At 38.8% G+C, this 14,667-nt stretch overlaps 1 protein-coding gene across 1 annotated transcript in view; it reads left to right on the top strand.

Moving 5' to 3' along the window:
* The window catches only part of OCA2 (OCA2 melanosomal transmembrane protein), a 700,143-nt gene that overhangs the window by 312,299 nt on the left and 373,177 nt on the right, over window positions 1-14,667 (top strand). Inside the window, exons 7-11 of the mRNA XM_075334313.1 lie at window positions 2,306-2,463; window positions 2,805-2,887; window positions 6,865-7,018; window positions 9,099-9,170; window positions 12,024-12,089. Of these exons, the coding sequence (XP_075190428.1) occupies window positions 2,306-2,463; window positions 2,805-2,887; window positions 6,865-7,018; window positions 9,099-9,170; window positions 12,024-12,089 (533 nt within the window). The remainder of the gene's footprint in view (window positions 1-2,305; window positions 2,464-2,804; window positions 2,888-6,864; window positions 7,019-9,098; window positions 9,171-12,023; window positions 12,090-14,667) is intronic.

The raw sequence follows: 14,667 nt of genomic DNA, 5'->3' as shown, positions 1-14,667 counted from the left end.
TTAAATATTCCTTTAAATATATTCACAAATGAAACCAATATTGAGCACAGTAGGGATGAATGACTTATAAATTATTAGAAAAAAATTCTTAATGGCAAATGCTTGCATGAGGTATAAAAAATTTTTTTCAGAAGAACCTGTATGTGATATAGTCTACATACAGTATCTATCTTTACCCCACATTAACAACTTCTTGGGGTAGTCATCCTGCCCTTTTTAGCAATATGAGTTATTACACAATGCATGGACACTTGTATATTTCATGTTCATGTACGAGAGCATCAAGTAGGATCTTAGTACAACAGGAATGCTATACTGAAACTAGGATGCTTGGAGACTTACTGCCCCTCTGGGGTGCCTCACAGTTGAAGTGAACCTCTCAGGTGCAATACGCACCCAGAACCATGAGCAGTTCTGGGTGTATATTGCTAATCTCTGCCTAACCGAATCTGTATCTAGTAGCATAGATAAAGATCTTTAGACAAGTATTTCTAAAGATTCTTTATAATATGCTAATGAGGCAAAGTAATAGTTGCAAGGGTGTTTGTTCCCTTGGCTAGTCGGCCCCCTTAGCATGTTAGCACACCCAATGGGTGTACTAACATGCTAATAAATTTGCAGTATCAGAGGTAGGGTTGCTCTCACCTCCACTGCCACTACTGGTTTTCGGTTCAGTGCGTACGATCAGAACATCCCCAGACTTCCTGTCATTCGCACTACACCACTTTGAAGCTGGGTCGCGTACACCTGGCTTCATAGTACGTATGACTGGAAGTTTTCTGATCATACGCACTGAGCTGAAATTCAGCGTCGGGCGCAGTGTCAGCAGAGAGCGGTGAGATCGACCATGCCTCTGATGCTGGGCATTCATTAGCATGTGAGCATGCCCACAGGTGCTTGCTTACATGCTAAGAGGGTCGACTAGCCAAGAAAAGTAATGCCCTTGTGACTAGTTGATGGTCTAATTAGCATATTATAAAGAATCTTTAAAAATACTATTTCTAAAGATCTCTCCTTGTTCTGGGTGCATATTGCACCTGACAGGGTTCCCTTTAAGAAAAGGCAATCTGAAAAACTGGAAGACAAAAGGAGCGCAAATTGGGTCTTATCCAGAGGATTAAGTGTTAAAACACAGTCAAGGCTCAACGTGAATGGTTGTTAGTCACAATCACTATTGTAGAGTAAAAGCATGTCTGCAGCGGATGAACCTGGAAATGTATAGGCGATGTGGAAAAGGTCAGAATGACACACTGCGATGTAGAAGGAAGAACCAGGAATGTCTTTGGTGATATTAATTTCAACAAGTTACAGAGAAATTCTACAAAAACTTTCCGTCTGGAACTTTCCTGGAAAAGCATCTTTTACTCTATTTACCACAAATGAAAAAGAGGTGTTCTATAGTGTAAAACTGCAAAATGGTGGAAAATGGATAAAAGTCACTTACTAGGTTTGGTTGTGCCAAATACATTCACAACACTGCGGAACACACTTAAAAATGAACATCTGCTAAATGTAAAAATCAAATTCTAGAAAATATCAAGGTGCATGAGATCAGAAGGATAAATATAGCACTGACCATGTATTTAGAAAGGTGAAAAAAACCCTTGCAGTCTAAAAACATGCTGTTTTGGAGCTAGCAGACTCCTCCCTCAGCTATATTTAAAAAAAAAAAAAAAAAAAAAGGCAACCGAAACAAGCTTTTTAGTTAATGATACACAGATGTTACTGATACAAGTCCCTTGATAAAAGCAAAATCTGCATAATTTTCCTTTAGTTAGTATCGTGACATATAAACCTTGTTTTTTTTTATTTGATTGGCCTGATGAAAGAGCTGGATCGGCTCTGAAATGCGTAGAATGTTTTTATATTGCAATATTTTTATTTTTTTAAAACCTTTTTTAACCATTTGGACAGCACTTTTTTTTTTATCTTGCTCATCTCAGGCATCTTGGTCTAGGCTCCATTTTTCAGCATTTCTGATGGACTATACAATCGAGGCTCAGTCTGACAACAACCTTTTATCTGTAGTTTCTCATATCAGTGTCTTATCCAGAACTCTGCAATGTTGCCCTTTGGTTATGAACATATACTTTACTAATGTAATGCAGTTTATTTTCTGACATACTGTCCAATGACCTTCAAAGCTCAAAGGACTACATAAAAACAAACTCGAAGAAAGCATAATGCACTTTCTTTCCTTTATCACTTTTTTTTTTCCTGAGGCATTTTAGTTTCTCCTAATGTTTATATACAGTAAATATATGTCTTGTCTATAAATGGTTTGCCCTTAACAATTCATTACAAGCTGCAAACCTTACTGACTTTCGCGATTCTGCACTTCTAAAGCTAGAAGTTGATGGTCCATTTGCTGGAGATTTGATTGATCAACGTAATGATGAATATATCCTTATTCAAATTGTGCAACTTGATGACCCCTTTTCAAGAAGACGTCGACCTACACAGGTTGGTAGTATAGTTTTGTGTATTTTATCGTTTTTTCAAAAACCTCCTACACATGAGATATTTTAAAATTAAACGAAAATAGTCCTCTCAAAATAGATATAATGGAAGCTCACATTGGTTAACTACTGTCCCAGCACAGCATGGTTCCGAATTGTGGCCTCTTAAGACAGGACACAGGTGCCTTGCTCTACTAAACTCCATATATTACCTTTAAAAGCCCTGTTCACATGACTTTGCCATGATACTTAACAAATATTGATTTATACAGTAAAATGGCTTAACCTTTATCATGTATATCATATTCTGTTCTTTGCATGCACATGTCATCCACGATTTTACAGGTGATACACAACTGGACTTTGGCTCTGAATTCAAGACGTAAGGAACATATTGTAAAAGAAAGGACATTTGAAATCTTGAACAGGTTAGTGTCAGTAGTTAATGTAATGAAGGGTAAAACATAAAGCTTTTATTAACCATAAACTGCAATGATGACCTGCAATTCTGTTCAAGAAGTGTATTTTCTAGGATACATTGCAGCACCGTTCTATATGCATTTGACATATTTGCATGGGAAGCCGTAAATGGCTTCATTGAATCAATGCCACAAGCACTAAATGTTCCCTTCGAGATAACTAGGTGATTTACTAATCCTCTACAGTTAGAGCTTTCAACATGTCACAATAAGGAACAAAATTGCAGAGAGGTTATTTTTGCCCCTACTTAAAACAACCGCAAGTTAGGCAGTTTGTATTAACAGGCAGGGGTTGTAGAGGTGGAAGTTGCATTTAGAACCCATTTCCTAGATGCGATAAAACCATTATTATAAATGCCCCTTTGGGCTGCTCTAAATTCTGCAATGGAGTCTTGAACCTTCAAGTTTTGTCTAAGATTTCTCACAGCCGCCAAGCAGTATAATTTTACTAAACGTAAATCTGCAATGGGTGTCAGTGCTGTTTAAAGAAGTGATAATTAGTGATGATCAGGCACTACCATGCTCGGGTGCTCAGTACTTGTTAGGAGCAATTGTAGGCTCAAATGGGCTTGACTCGTGTACCAAGTATAATGGAAGTCAAGGGGAATGCTAGCATTTTTCTAGGAAATTTTTCTAAAAATTGCCCGATTTCCCCCCATTGACTTCCATTATACTCAAAAACTTGAGTCACGCCCGTTAAAGCATCCAACTTCTTTTAAGGAGTACTGAGCACCCAAGCATGGTAGTGCTTGCTGATCATTAGTGGTAATAAATTTGATTTATATTACACTGATCACATAACTTATCCAGAAAGTTGCATCATTATCTGTTCAAAGTTATATACTACTTAGAGGACCTGTCACTTGCCTTCAAAAGTTGAGTAAAATATCTTTTTTAAAATCAATGTGAGACACATTTGTTAGTTTTGGAGCCAATTTGTATCCTTGATGGTGAAATATATAATTATACAAACACACATTTTCTTTTTTGAGTAATATGTATGTGTGTAATATATATGACACGCCCACACTGGGGCCATGGGGCACAAGTTACCAAGCTGTGGTTCTGTTTTTGGGATGCTGCGGTGGAAAGGCCCAGTTCCGTGACCCCGGCAGTGTCATTTAATTTTAAAGGGGATGATGATAGTTATTCGTGATACCACCTGTGGTATACGGCAAGTTAAATGCCACTGCTGCGGGATGGGGACCTCTGGGGCAGATGGTGTTTCAGCTGAGATGGTGGAGCGCTCCACAGGCAGAGATAGGCCCCAGGGCGGATGGGGGAAGTAGTAGATGATGGTGGTGGTGCAGGGCTCGGGCACAGGCGAATAACTGAGCGACACAGGGATGCAGTCTCAAGGTTTTTACTCACTGTAGCAGGTTCCAAGATAACACGTCGTCAGTGACCGCCTTTGGAGTGCTGGGTTCCACTGTGAAGGTCTCCAGCCGATCCCAGGTAGCTCAGAGGTCAAGTCCGGTGCACCTTTCTTATGTAACTTCCCTGGTTGTCTTCCTGCGCGAACTTCTCTCCCACCTCTCCTGCGCCTACGCACACAGTGCCCTGAGCCGGTGTCCGCGGGCCCTGTCAGGTGGCATGAAGCTCTATCCCTTGGCCCTATGTAGTCCTCTTTCAGCGGATTCGTGTGCGGTTTCTGCTTCTGTACTAGATGTGTCCTCAGTCTCTGGTTTTACTAGCGGAGTACGTAGGTTCTTCTCCTCTAGTCTAGGGACCAGTCCCCATTTTGCGGCCAAGTCCTTCCACTCCGATGCTGTATGTGGAATGAGGCCACGGGAGTATGGCGCACTTCCCGTGCTCCCTAGGACCCCTTCTGTCTTGTGCCTGGGCCGAGCTGCACCAGCTCCAGGCCACAGGTCTTAACTCCTCCACTGCTCCTTCTCGAGTCTCTCACACAACTATGTGCTCCCACTAACTAGACTCCATCCTCCCAACCTGGCTTCGGGTTCACCACACCCTTACTATGTCTAATGAGGTGTTGCTGAGTGAGACTGTTGTGTGTATTGTGTGCATACTGGTGGATGAACTCTTCCATACCCAAGATGGAATACCACACCACTGGATGAGGTAAAGTACCTCTGTGGTGACTTAAGCCTCAAAGGCACCACATATATATGTATATTTATATTATAATATCACACACAGTCATGGCTAGAATTGTTGGCACCCTCAAATAAGATTTGGTTGCACACCTTTAGAATTAATAACTGCAATTGCTTCCTATAGCCATCAACAAGGTTCTAACAAGTCTCATCTGGAATTCTGCACCACTCTTCATTGGCAAACTGCTCCAGGTCTCTTGTATTTGAAGTGTGCCTTCACCCAACAACAATTTCTTCAATGGTGCTACGGTAGAATAATGTGCTTTACCAAAAACTCTACCTTGGTCTCATGTGCACAAGACACTTTCTTAGAAGGATTTTTGCTTACTCATGGACATTTCGGTAAACTGCAGTCTAGCTTTTTGTCTGTTTCAGTAGTGGGGTCCTCCTAGGTCTCCTCTATAGCGTTTCATTTCATTGAAATGTGGACTAATAGTTCATGCTGACCCTGATGCACCCTGAGCCTGCATGACATTTTGAATTTCTTTGGACCTTGATTGGGGCTGCTTATTAGTGCTTATTAGCATAATCATGTGTTGCAACCTTTTATCAATTTTTCTCTGCCTTCCACATCCAGGGAGTTTGGCTACAGTGCCATGGGTTGTAACATTATTGATTTATGTTGCACACTATGGGGAAATATAATAATAAAATCCCTGGAGATGGGCTTGTAACCTTGAGATTGTTGGGAAACATTAATGCCAACATGTACTTTGATATACTGAAGAAGAGCCTAATCCCCTCCCATTGGAAACTGTGCCACAGGACAGTAATCCAACATAATGACCATAAACCTCTTCAGGCCGACCACTGCCTTGCTAAAGAAATGAAGGCTAAAGACTGGTGAAGCATGTCTCCAGACCTAAACCCTATTGAGCATCTGTTGGTCAAACCTCAAACGGAAGGTGGATGAGGCAAAGGTCTCTAACATCCACCAGCTTTGTGATGTCTTCAGTGGTAACCTCTGAAGCTCTAGTGAACTCCATGCTCAAGGGAGTTCAGGGGAATCTGTGACCAGTTTTTGCAACCTAATCTGAGAGCAGCATAATGTAAATAGAGACCCTGATTCCAGTGATTTGTCACGTACTGGGCTGCTTAGTGTAGGTTTGGTACAATCACTGATTAATCAGCAGTGGATTATCATTACAGAACTACTTGGTGTGCTGTCAGGTAGTCCAGCATATTCATGAGCTCTATATAACTGCAAAAATCCGCAGCAGAGAAAACATTGATTTTATCAAAATAACAGCAAATAGCTCAGTAAGTGACACATCGCTGGAATCTGGGTCTCTGTTTCTATATTATACTGCTCTCAGATGGGCAAGAAAATTAGGTGTTTTTAGTCAGTGTGGTGCAGCTTGAATTAGTGTCATATCTTCAGTTTTGTCCCATAAAAATAAGTAATGTTTTATCTACAAATGTAAGGTGGTGTACTCACTTTTGTGATTTTGTGTGTGCAAAAAATACAGAAAAAATGTTATATATTTTATTATCCTCTGCTTGTAAAAATCTGCATTGCCGTATGCTTTACATATTAATAATGAAGTAACTATCCGCTTGCGCCTACAACTTCTATACAGACTTTGATTGTTTCTTCATAACAGTTGGTTTGTACAGTTACCATGGAAACATATCGATTTGCATAGAAGCTGTAGATGCAAAGGCGATGACATTTTAATCCATATCTATCAAATTCCTTCATTATCATGCAGAGACAATAAAATTATAAAATGAGGCAGTCTATGAATAAATTATCTTCGTATTGAAACTAATTATATACTGACTAATCTTATATGTTTTGATTCCCAGTGAAACAATTTCAATAAACATTCAAGCATTTCTTCAAGAGACTCCGCTTGTCCCAGTGTCTGTAACTCATCAGTATCTTAGTGCGGGCATTGAGACCCAAGTAACGATTGCAGCCATTATCTTAGCAGGTGTTTATGTTTTAATCATATTTGAGGTAAGACCTATCAATAGTCCAATTCAGAACATAAGTATTTGGTATCATTCATATAATTTATTTATTTTATTTTAAAACCCTAAATCTGGCCATGAAGATTGTTTGTTTGTTTGTTTGTTTTTGTTTTTTTTTCTTCTAAAATGCAATTTTTTAACCCAGACTTTTCTGCACCTTTCCTTGGTTTGCACCTTAGATTTGTTGAATGAACGTGGGACCTTTTTCCTTTATTCCAAGCAATATCACAACATGGATTTTGCCTTTTTTTATTTTTTTTTGGAATATGACTGGGATATTGATTTGCAAATGTAGTATAGTGCAGCTTTTATATTGTATGTGTAAAGATATCTGATAACAGGTCTTAACTCTTAACCAGATGGGGAAGTACTGAGGTACATGGAATCCCGCTCCCTACAATTCAGTAGTGCAGAGCTGTAAACAATGTTCAAATCTATGGTGATTCCTACAATGATGGATCAGGAAATTATTCTGCCCTAAAGGATATTCTTCATTTGATGAGTTGAGAAATAAGGCATACCATGAGAAATAGAAACAAAAAACCTTCTACATGAAATTTTGTGTTCAGTGGTCCCATTTTTAATCATTTCTGTTTATGTAGTGGATTTGGAGCTGCTTTTGATAACAGTTCTAAGCACTATGGAGATTAATTTACTGATAAACACAACTAGTGATGGACGAACCCGAACTTTAAATTTGGGGGTCCGTACCAACACATAGTGTTCGTGCACATGATTACGAACTTTCCTGGGAAGCTCGTGTTACAGTTTGGGTCCAGACGCTGTAAAAAAAAAAAAAAAAAAAAGAAATGCACAATATTTAAAAACATTATGATTATACTTACAGGTCCTGCGATGCGTCCTTCAGACTGTCTACCGGCAGCTTCTGCTTTCGAGTCCAATCATTGTTATTCCCCCGGGTAACCACCATTGACTACAGGACCTTCCATGACATCATAGCTATGTGACCAGTCTGGTGTGAGTGTTGTACACACATTGGCTTACAGACTAATCACATAGCTATGATGTAATGGAAGGTCCTGTTAACGTCTGGGGGTATTCACTGCACTGCTCGTCACTCGGCAGTCTTAGGCTGTTTTTGGCCATGTTTGTGGTGACGTCAAGGTTAACCCGAGTCCATGGCTGTAATGGACTTGATTAAACTTCGACTGTCACTATGCGAGTCTTGCATCACATCAACCGGCACGGTGCACTCTCCCCCGACAGGAGCGGGCCGGCTGCATGTATTTCCATCCTGAGTGTCAGGCCATGTGGGGTGATGCAATGCGAGACTGCACGAGTCAGATGCAAGTGGAATCATATCCTCAGTGTCAGCCTGCTACTCGCTCAGTAGAGACTGTCTGTACAGAGCGATGAAGCAGAGCTGACATTGCTCTACCTGTGGCTTTACCTTGGCTGGCAGCTGTCCATCAAAATACAGGGAAGCCCATTATTTTCTTTAATTATTTAAAAAAAAGAATTAAAAAAAAAAAAAAGCATGGGTATTTTGATCGCCAGTCAGGTAAAAACAGGCAGCTTGAGGCTTGGGATTTTAACAATCTTCCTGCATTCATTATATATATATATATATATATATATATATATATATATATATATATATATATATATATATATATATATATATATATATATATATATATATATATATATATATATATATATATATATATATATATATATATATATATATATATATATATATATATATATATATATATATACATACATACATACATTATGAATGCAGAAAGATTGTTAAAATCCCATCCTGCACCATATAAACAAATGTTTTTTCCCCCCATTTACTACAATCTTTCAACTGACCAAGGCAACATTATAGAGGTAAAAATATTATGGTGTTGTCAACATGCAGCACTTTTTTGTACATACATACATACACACCACACACTATATATATATATATATATATAGTATACATATAATATACACAGTATATACAGTATCTGCTTAATGAATCAAGTATTTATTCACAATGACAAAAACTAAAATGACAAAGTTTTACTTTAATACTTTATCTTTCATAGATTGTACATAGAACTCTTGCAGCTATGTTGGGCTCCCTAGCAGCGCTTGCAGCTTTGGCAGCAGTTGGTGATGTAAGTCGATAAACGAAAAATTTTCAGTGAGCCTAAATGTACATCTTTAATAATATTACATATACCAGAGGTCTTGATTGGTAGTAGTTTGGATCCAGAAACCCCACTGATCAATAAAATGAAAAAGAATCCCTACTCATATTTCCTGTAAGAGGCAGGGTTAGCATTATTAGCAGTGATAAGTGAGCACTAAAATGTTAAAGTGCTTGTTACTCAAATTGACTGGGTCCAATGCTCAGACCTTCTTGATTCAAGTAACCATTATAATGAAAGTCTATGGGAAACTCTACCATTTTCCTGGGAGATCCTCCCCCCAGGATCAATGGGAAGGGCAAATTATAGCTGATATAGATGGCGATAGCGCTCAAAAGGAAAACAAACAGCATGGGGAAGATGCCTGGACAAATCTGTAGTTGCTGCTGGGAAGTACAAAATGAAATAACTAAAGGGAAAAAAAGCATGGGGTCCCCCTTATTTTTGATAACTAGCCAAGGTAAGACAGCTGCAGGCTGGTATTCTGAGGCTGGGAAGTCCCATGGCTATTTGGCCCTTTCCAGCCTAAAAATAGCAGCCAGAAGCCACCGGAGACTTGGCGCATCACATTAATATTTTTGGGAGGTTAGTGTCAGCTGTGAATTGGCAGCTAAAATCAAGCCCAGAGGTTAGTAAATGAGGTGTCTATCAGAGACCCCTATTACTAACCCAGTGAGTGTAAAATAAAAAAAAACACACTGGAAAATGTTTATTTGAATAAAAATTCCTCCACACTTCATTGTGCAGTGGTCCCACAACACCAGTCAAATCCATATTCCAACCTATGGAGCCTCCTTCAGAGAACAGGTCAGTGCCAGACACAGAGTTTCTTGTACATGGTGACGTCTCTGCACGTGAGTAATTCTGGTTCTGGCGCTTACCAGGATTGACCTCTTGAGGCCCTCCAGGTCAGCGCTAGACCCAGAGTTTCCCAAGCATAGTAATGTCAGAGTTGCTGATGTCATTGCGGATTAGTAACTCCGGTTTTGGAGCTGACCTGGAGTGACCTATGGAGCCTCGTTCTCTGAACGAGGCTTGATAGGTTGAAGTATGGATTCGAGGGACATTGTGAGACCACTACATGATGGATTATGTTGGATCTCCATGTTTTTGTTTTTTTAAATAAATTGGTGAATGTGGGATAGTGTGGGGAAATCTTTATTCAAATAAACTATTTTTTCTCTGTGTGTGTATATATTTGTTTTGTTTTTTTTTGTTTGTTTTTTTAACTTTCCTCTTACTGAGTTAGTAATGAATGTGTCTGATAGACCACTCTCCTTTTTGAATACCTGGGCTTGATGTCAGCTAACATTAAACAGCTTAAATCAACCCCTCAAAATCTTACCCAGATTGCCAACACACTAAGGAAATCAGGAAGAGCCAGTGCAAATCACCAGATTTGGCACAACTAGTAGATGTGCCAATTGTGGGGCAACTATTTTTAGGCTGGGAAAGGCCAAATAACCATGGGCCTTCCCAGCCTGATAATACCATCCCATAGCTGTCTGATTTACCTTGGCTGCTTATCAAAAATAGGTGAGACCCCATGTCATTTTTTTATCTATTAGTTTAAACCAGGCTAAACAGTGTGTTTTTTATTACTTTTAGAGCACTTTGTAAAATAAAATGGGAGAAAGAAGGAGGGGAGACTTGAATGCCTTATGCTTTATTTAAACTGTAGGGATATTCATTTAATCAGACTTCCTAGTCTAATGTCCTTTTAAATTGTAAATTTGACAGGATCATTGCTCTATATAAATATCCCTTAGAGGCTGGGCTGCGTTTTGGCATATAGCCTATAACACATTTATTTTAATGTTTCCTTAACTACATTTATATAGCTTAGCACTTTTCATCCATCAATCTAAAGACCTATTACATAGTAGCAATAAAAGCAGCAGATGTTCTGCAATTTACCGCAATTATTAGGTAGTGTTTAAATGTTATACTTTTTATTGGAAAGACAATTATTGATGACACCAGAACAAACTTTACTTAATCACCACACTACATAAAGTGGTTTTCCTCATCTTATAAAATGAGTAGATACCATTTTAGGTTTGTTAGTAGTGGGGAAACCTTCTGTGGGTCCCCCACTGGTCCTAAGAAAAAATAACGCTAAGACTGCCTCCTCTTCCATGTTTACTCTTTATGGAACCGCAACATGAAAATCTGCATTGTTTTTAGTTGGGCAATGCAATCTTTCTTATAAAGTATAACCTTTCTTTGTAATTAGTGCAAAATATTTTTGCTGCTTTTATGTCCTTAACAGCCACCCACTGTTTTTTGATGGCCGGAAGTGCAGGTTTTTGGTCTACAGCAATGTCTTTGCAGTAGAAGGGGTTAAACTCTCCTTGAGTGTCTTTTGCTTTTAGGAAGGAACAGTAACTATGTTTTTGCTATAGCGAGAATTTGAGCACATTCCAGTCCCGGCTGTTTAACTTTTTAAATTTCCCTTCTAGCAGTTACACAAGAGATGAAATACTGTATAGATTGTCTTTTGGTATTTCTGGAAATGGTCATTTTGGATTTATAAATTAAAAATCAATGTTTCTTACATGGTTAAGGCACAAGATACAAGGTCCTTTTTAAAAAATGATTAAATAATGAGAAAGCATTATAGGGAGAAATACACAAATGAAATAATTAGGCTATATAAGGCCATGAACAGGCTGCATCGGAAGATGTTCATATAAATGTTAATTTCTTTTAATGCATATTTGAATAGTTGATTAATAAATGGAGTGTATATTTTGTGCAGCTAATCATTATATGGGTAATTAACAGTTTTATTTAATACATTCTGTCCTCTAATTGTAGAGACCAAGCTTGGTGAAAGTAGTGGAGTGGATTGATTATGAAACACTGGCACTTCTGTTTGGAATGGTAATTATTAATCTGTAATCATTATCAAACTAATGTTCAAAGCAGCTTGTTTTCAATGATTGGCAATATCCCTGCTTGCTGTTAACTACAACATAGCCATAATTGCCTTTTAAAGGGGTATTCCTATCTCCAAGATCTTATGCCAATATGTAGTAGGTGTAATAATAATAATAATATTAGCAAATACCTCCAATTAGAAATGTAGTATAGTTCTGTCATGATAGTACTGGAGTGACTGGGAATCGGGACTACAAAACTGACCCTCAGGCAAGAGGAGCCCGTAACTGTCCCCCATCCCAGAGGTACGCCTGATGGTGATGAGGTCTGAACACCCAGCGTAACCGTAACTCCTGAGACTCCTTGATCACATACCCCATCACTCCCACCCCGGGAGGCAACCATGATTGGAGTGATAAATCCCCACACAAATTCACTATGTTGCTTACCTCATTTTCATAGCATTGCAGGACCTTAGGTATCCATGATTATGACCACTAGCAATTAACAAACTGTGATTATGTCCATGGTTGTAAGCATAGATACCTATGGTCCTGCAGTGACCTGAACATAAGGTATGCAACATAGCGAATCAGAAGAACTATACCACATTTCTAATTGGAGGCATTTGCTAATATGATTATTATTCTTTTTCTTATTATTATTACACCTACAATATATGAGGATAAAATCTTCGAGATGGGAATCACTCTTTAAGTCCTATGTCATATTCACATATCCATATGTTAGTCAAAGTTGAGGTCAGGAGACCCACCACCAGTTCATGAATCAAGGTCTGTAGTAGGACCATGATTCTCGGACAGGCGGCGGGTCTCCGAAACGCAACTTGACAGCCTCATATATGACTGGGGATATCAAGTTGGGGTCAGGAGACTTAAAGCCGGTTCTTGAATAATGCTTTATCAGAACATGACACATGAATGTCTGAATACAGCATTAGACTAGAGCTTTTTACAATGACAATTGTGTTACATACAGAATCTGCTGCTGGCAAGTAAGCATGGAGAGAATTTGAAGGTTTTGTAAAACCCCATTCACCTGCATTGTTTTGGAATTTAGTTATTTTTGCAGATTTTTCAGTTTTCTATTTTACTATAATCTTTACACACCACAAATCTTCTGTGGTCTTATGGCCTAGCGGTATATTACAGGCTATTCAGTTGGTAGATTAATGACTTGCTAAGGAAAATTGCTTTCCTACAAACATCATACTTCGTATATCCATGAACTACAAAATGTTATACTACCTTTTTTCTTTTAAGATTATGAACCAAACAATGGATAAGGTCATAAAGATCTTTACAAACTCAGTCTAAGTATAATTTGGGAAATTATAGCAGATTTAAAGTCATTACATTGAAGCAGTATGACATTTTACAAGTTTAGTGATATTTGAGAAAAGGGTAAGATGTTATAATGATGCTTCCAAAACTAAAATTGTACGAAACAGAGGGAGAAATTGTCACTTTAAATATAATGGAGGAGCAGCATTTGATTTACTGCACCTGTACAGTTTTAGCCAGAGTTTAGTTCTAATGGAATTTGACCAGAAAAGGCTTTTCAATGTTAAAATGCTTTAAAAAAAAAAAAAAAAATATCCACCCAAAATGTGAAACTTGCCCTATCTTCTAAAGTGGAGTAGCAGCCCATGTCTCAAAATAATGCATGCTTTTCTTACAATGCGGTTACATTGGTCTTGCAAACTGTTGTGACCATTCACTGATATTTTTGTCAGTGTTCAGCACTAAAGTCACCAGGTGACCATTTTCCCACTGCACAGTCAGACACGCCATGTGGTGCTTTTGAGTTGCTCGGTCGTGCATTGACCTATTGTGTGCTTCCTAATGATCATTCTAGCAGGAGTTAATTTAAGGTGGCCTGTGAATTATTGCTAGGGTCAAGGGTTTCTGGTGGCCTATCACAGCTGGCTTCGCCCTTTAAAATATGGTGGAATCTACTCCTCCATGCCGATAATATTTTTTGCTATTCCAGTCTATGTGCATGGCTATCCTGCTTCTCTTGAACTTTTTAATGCTATTCTGGTGTGTTGTGGAAATACTCTTTTCGTTGGATTATTTCCTTCCTTTTCTTTATTTCCTCCACTCCCCACCCTCTCATGGTTTGGGGGTGAGGGGGGGTATTAGACTTAATGTTATCAGGTGTCAGTTCTAAGCTGGCAGTCCAGACCTCTTCACCTTCAGAAGTACTTGTGTAGTAAGGGTCAGTTAGGGTACCTTGGCCTGAGGGCCAGTTTAGGAGGCCCTGTTCCTAATTACTCTGTTACCCTTGTGACCCAGACAGCTGCTGCAGCAATCAATTTGCTTAACAAAGAATATCTGTAAAAACTGTCAAACTGTCTCAGGGAAGCTCGTCTGTCTCATCTGGGACTCCACCTCACTGCAGTTCATCATCGTAGCCAACTTGAGTGGCTAAATGCTCACATTCATTGGCTTCTGGCACATTGAGAGGTGTTTTCTCCATGGATCAATCCAGCTTTTCATTGTACAGGACAAATACAAACTAACAAATGGTCACTAGAGATGATCCAACCTCTCGCGGT

This window comes from Anomaloglossus baeobatrachus, chromosome 2, assembly GCF_048569485.1.
Source record: "Anomaloglossus baeobatrachus isolate aAnoBae1 chromosome 2, aAnoBae1.hap1, whole genome shotgun sequence".
In the NCBI taxonomy this organism is placed as follows: Eukaryota; Metazoa; Chordata; class Amphibia; order Anura; family Aromobatidae; genus Anomaloglossus; species Anomaloglossus baeobatrachus.
This window is presented reverse-complemented; position numbering and strand designations above follow the sequence as displayed.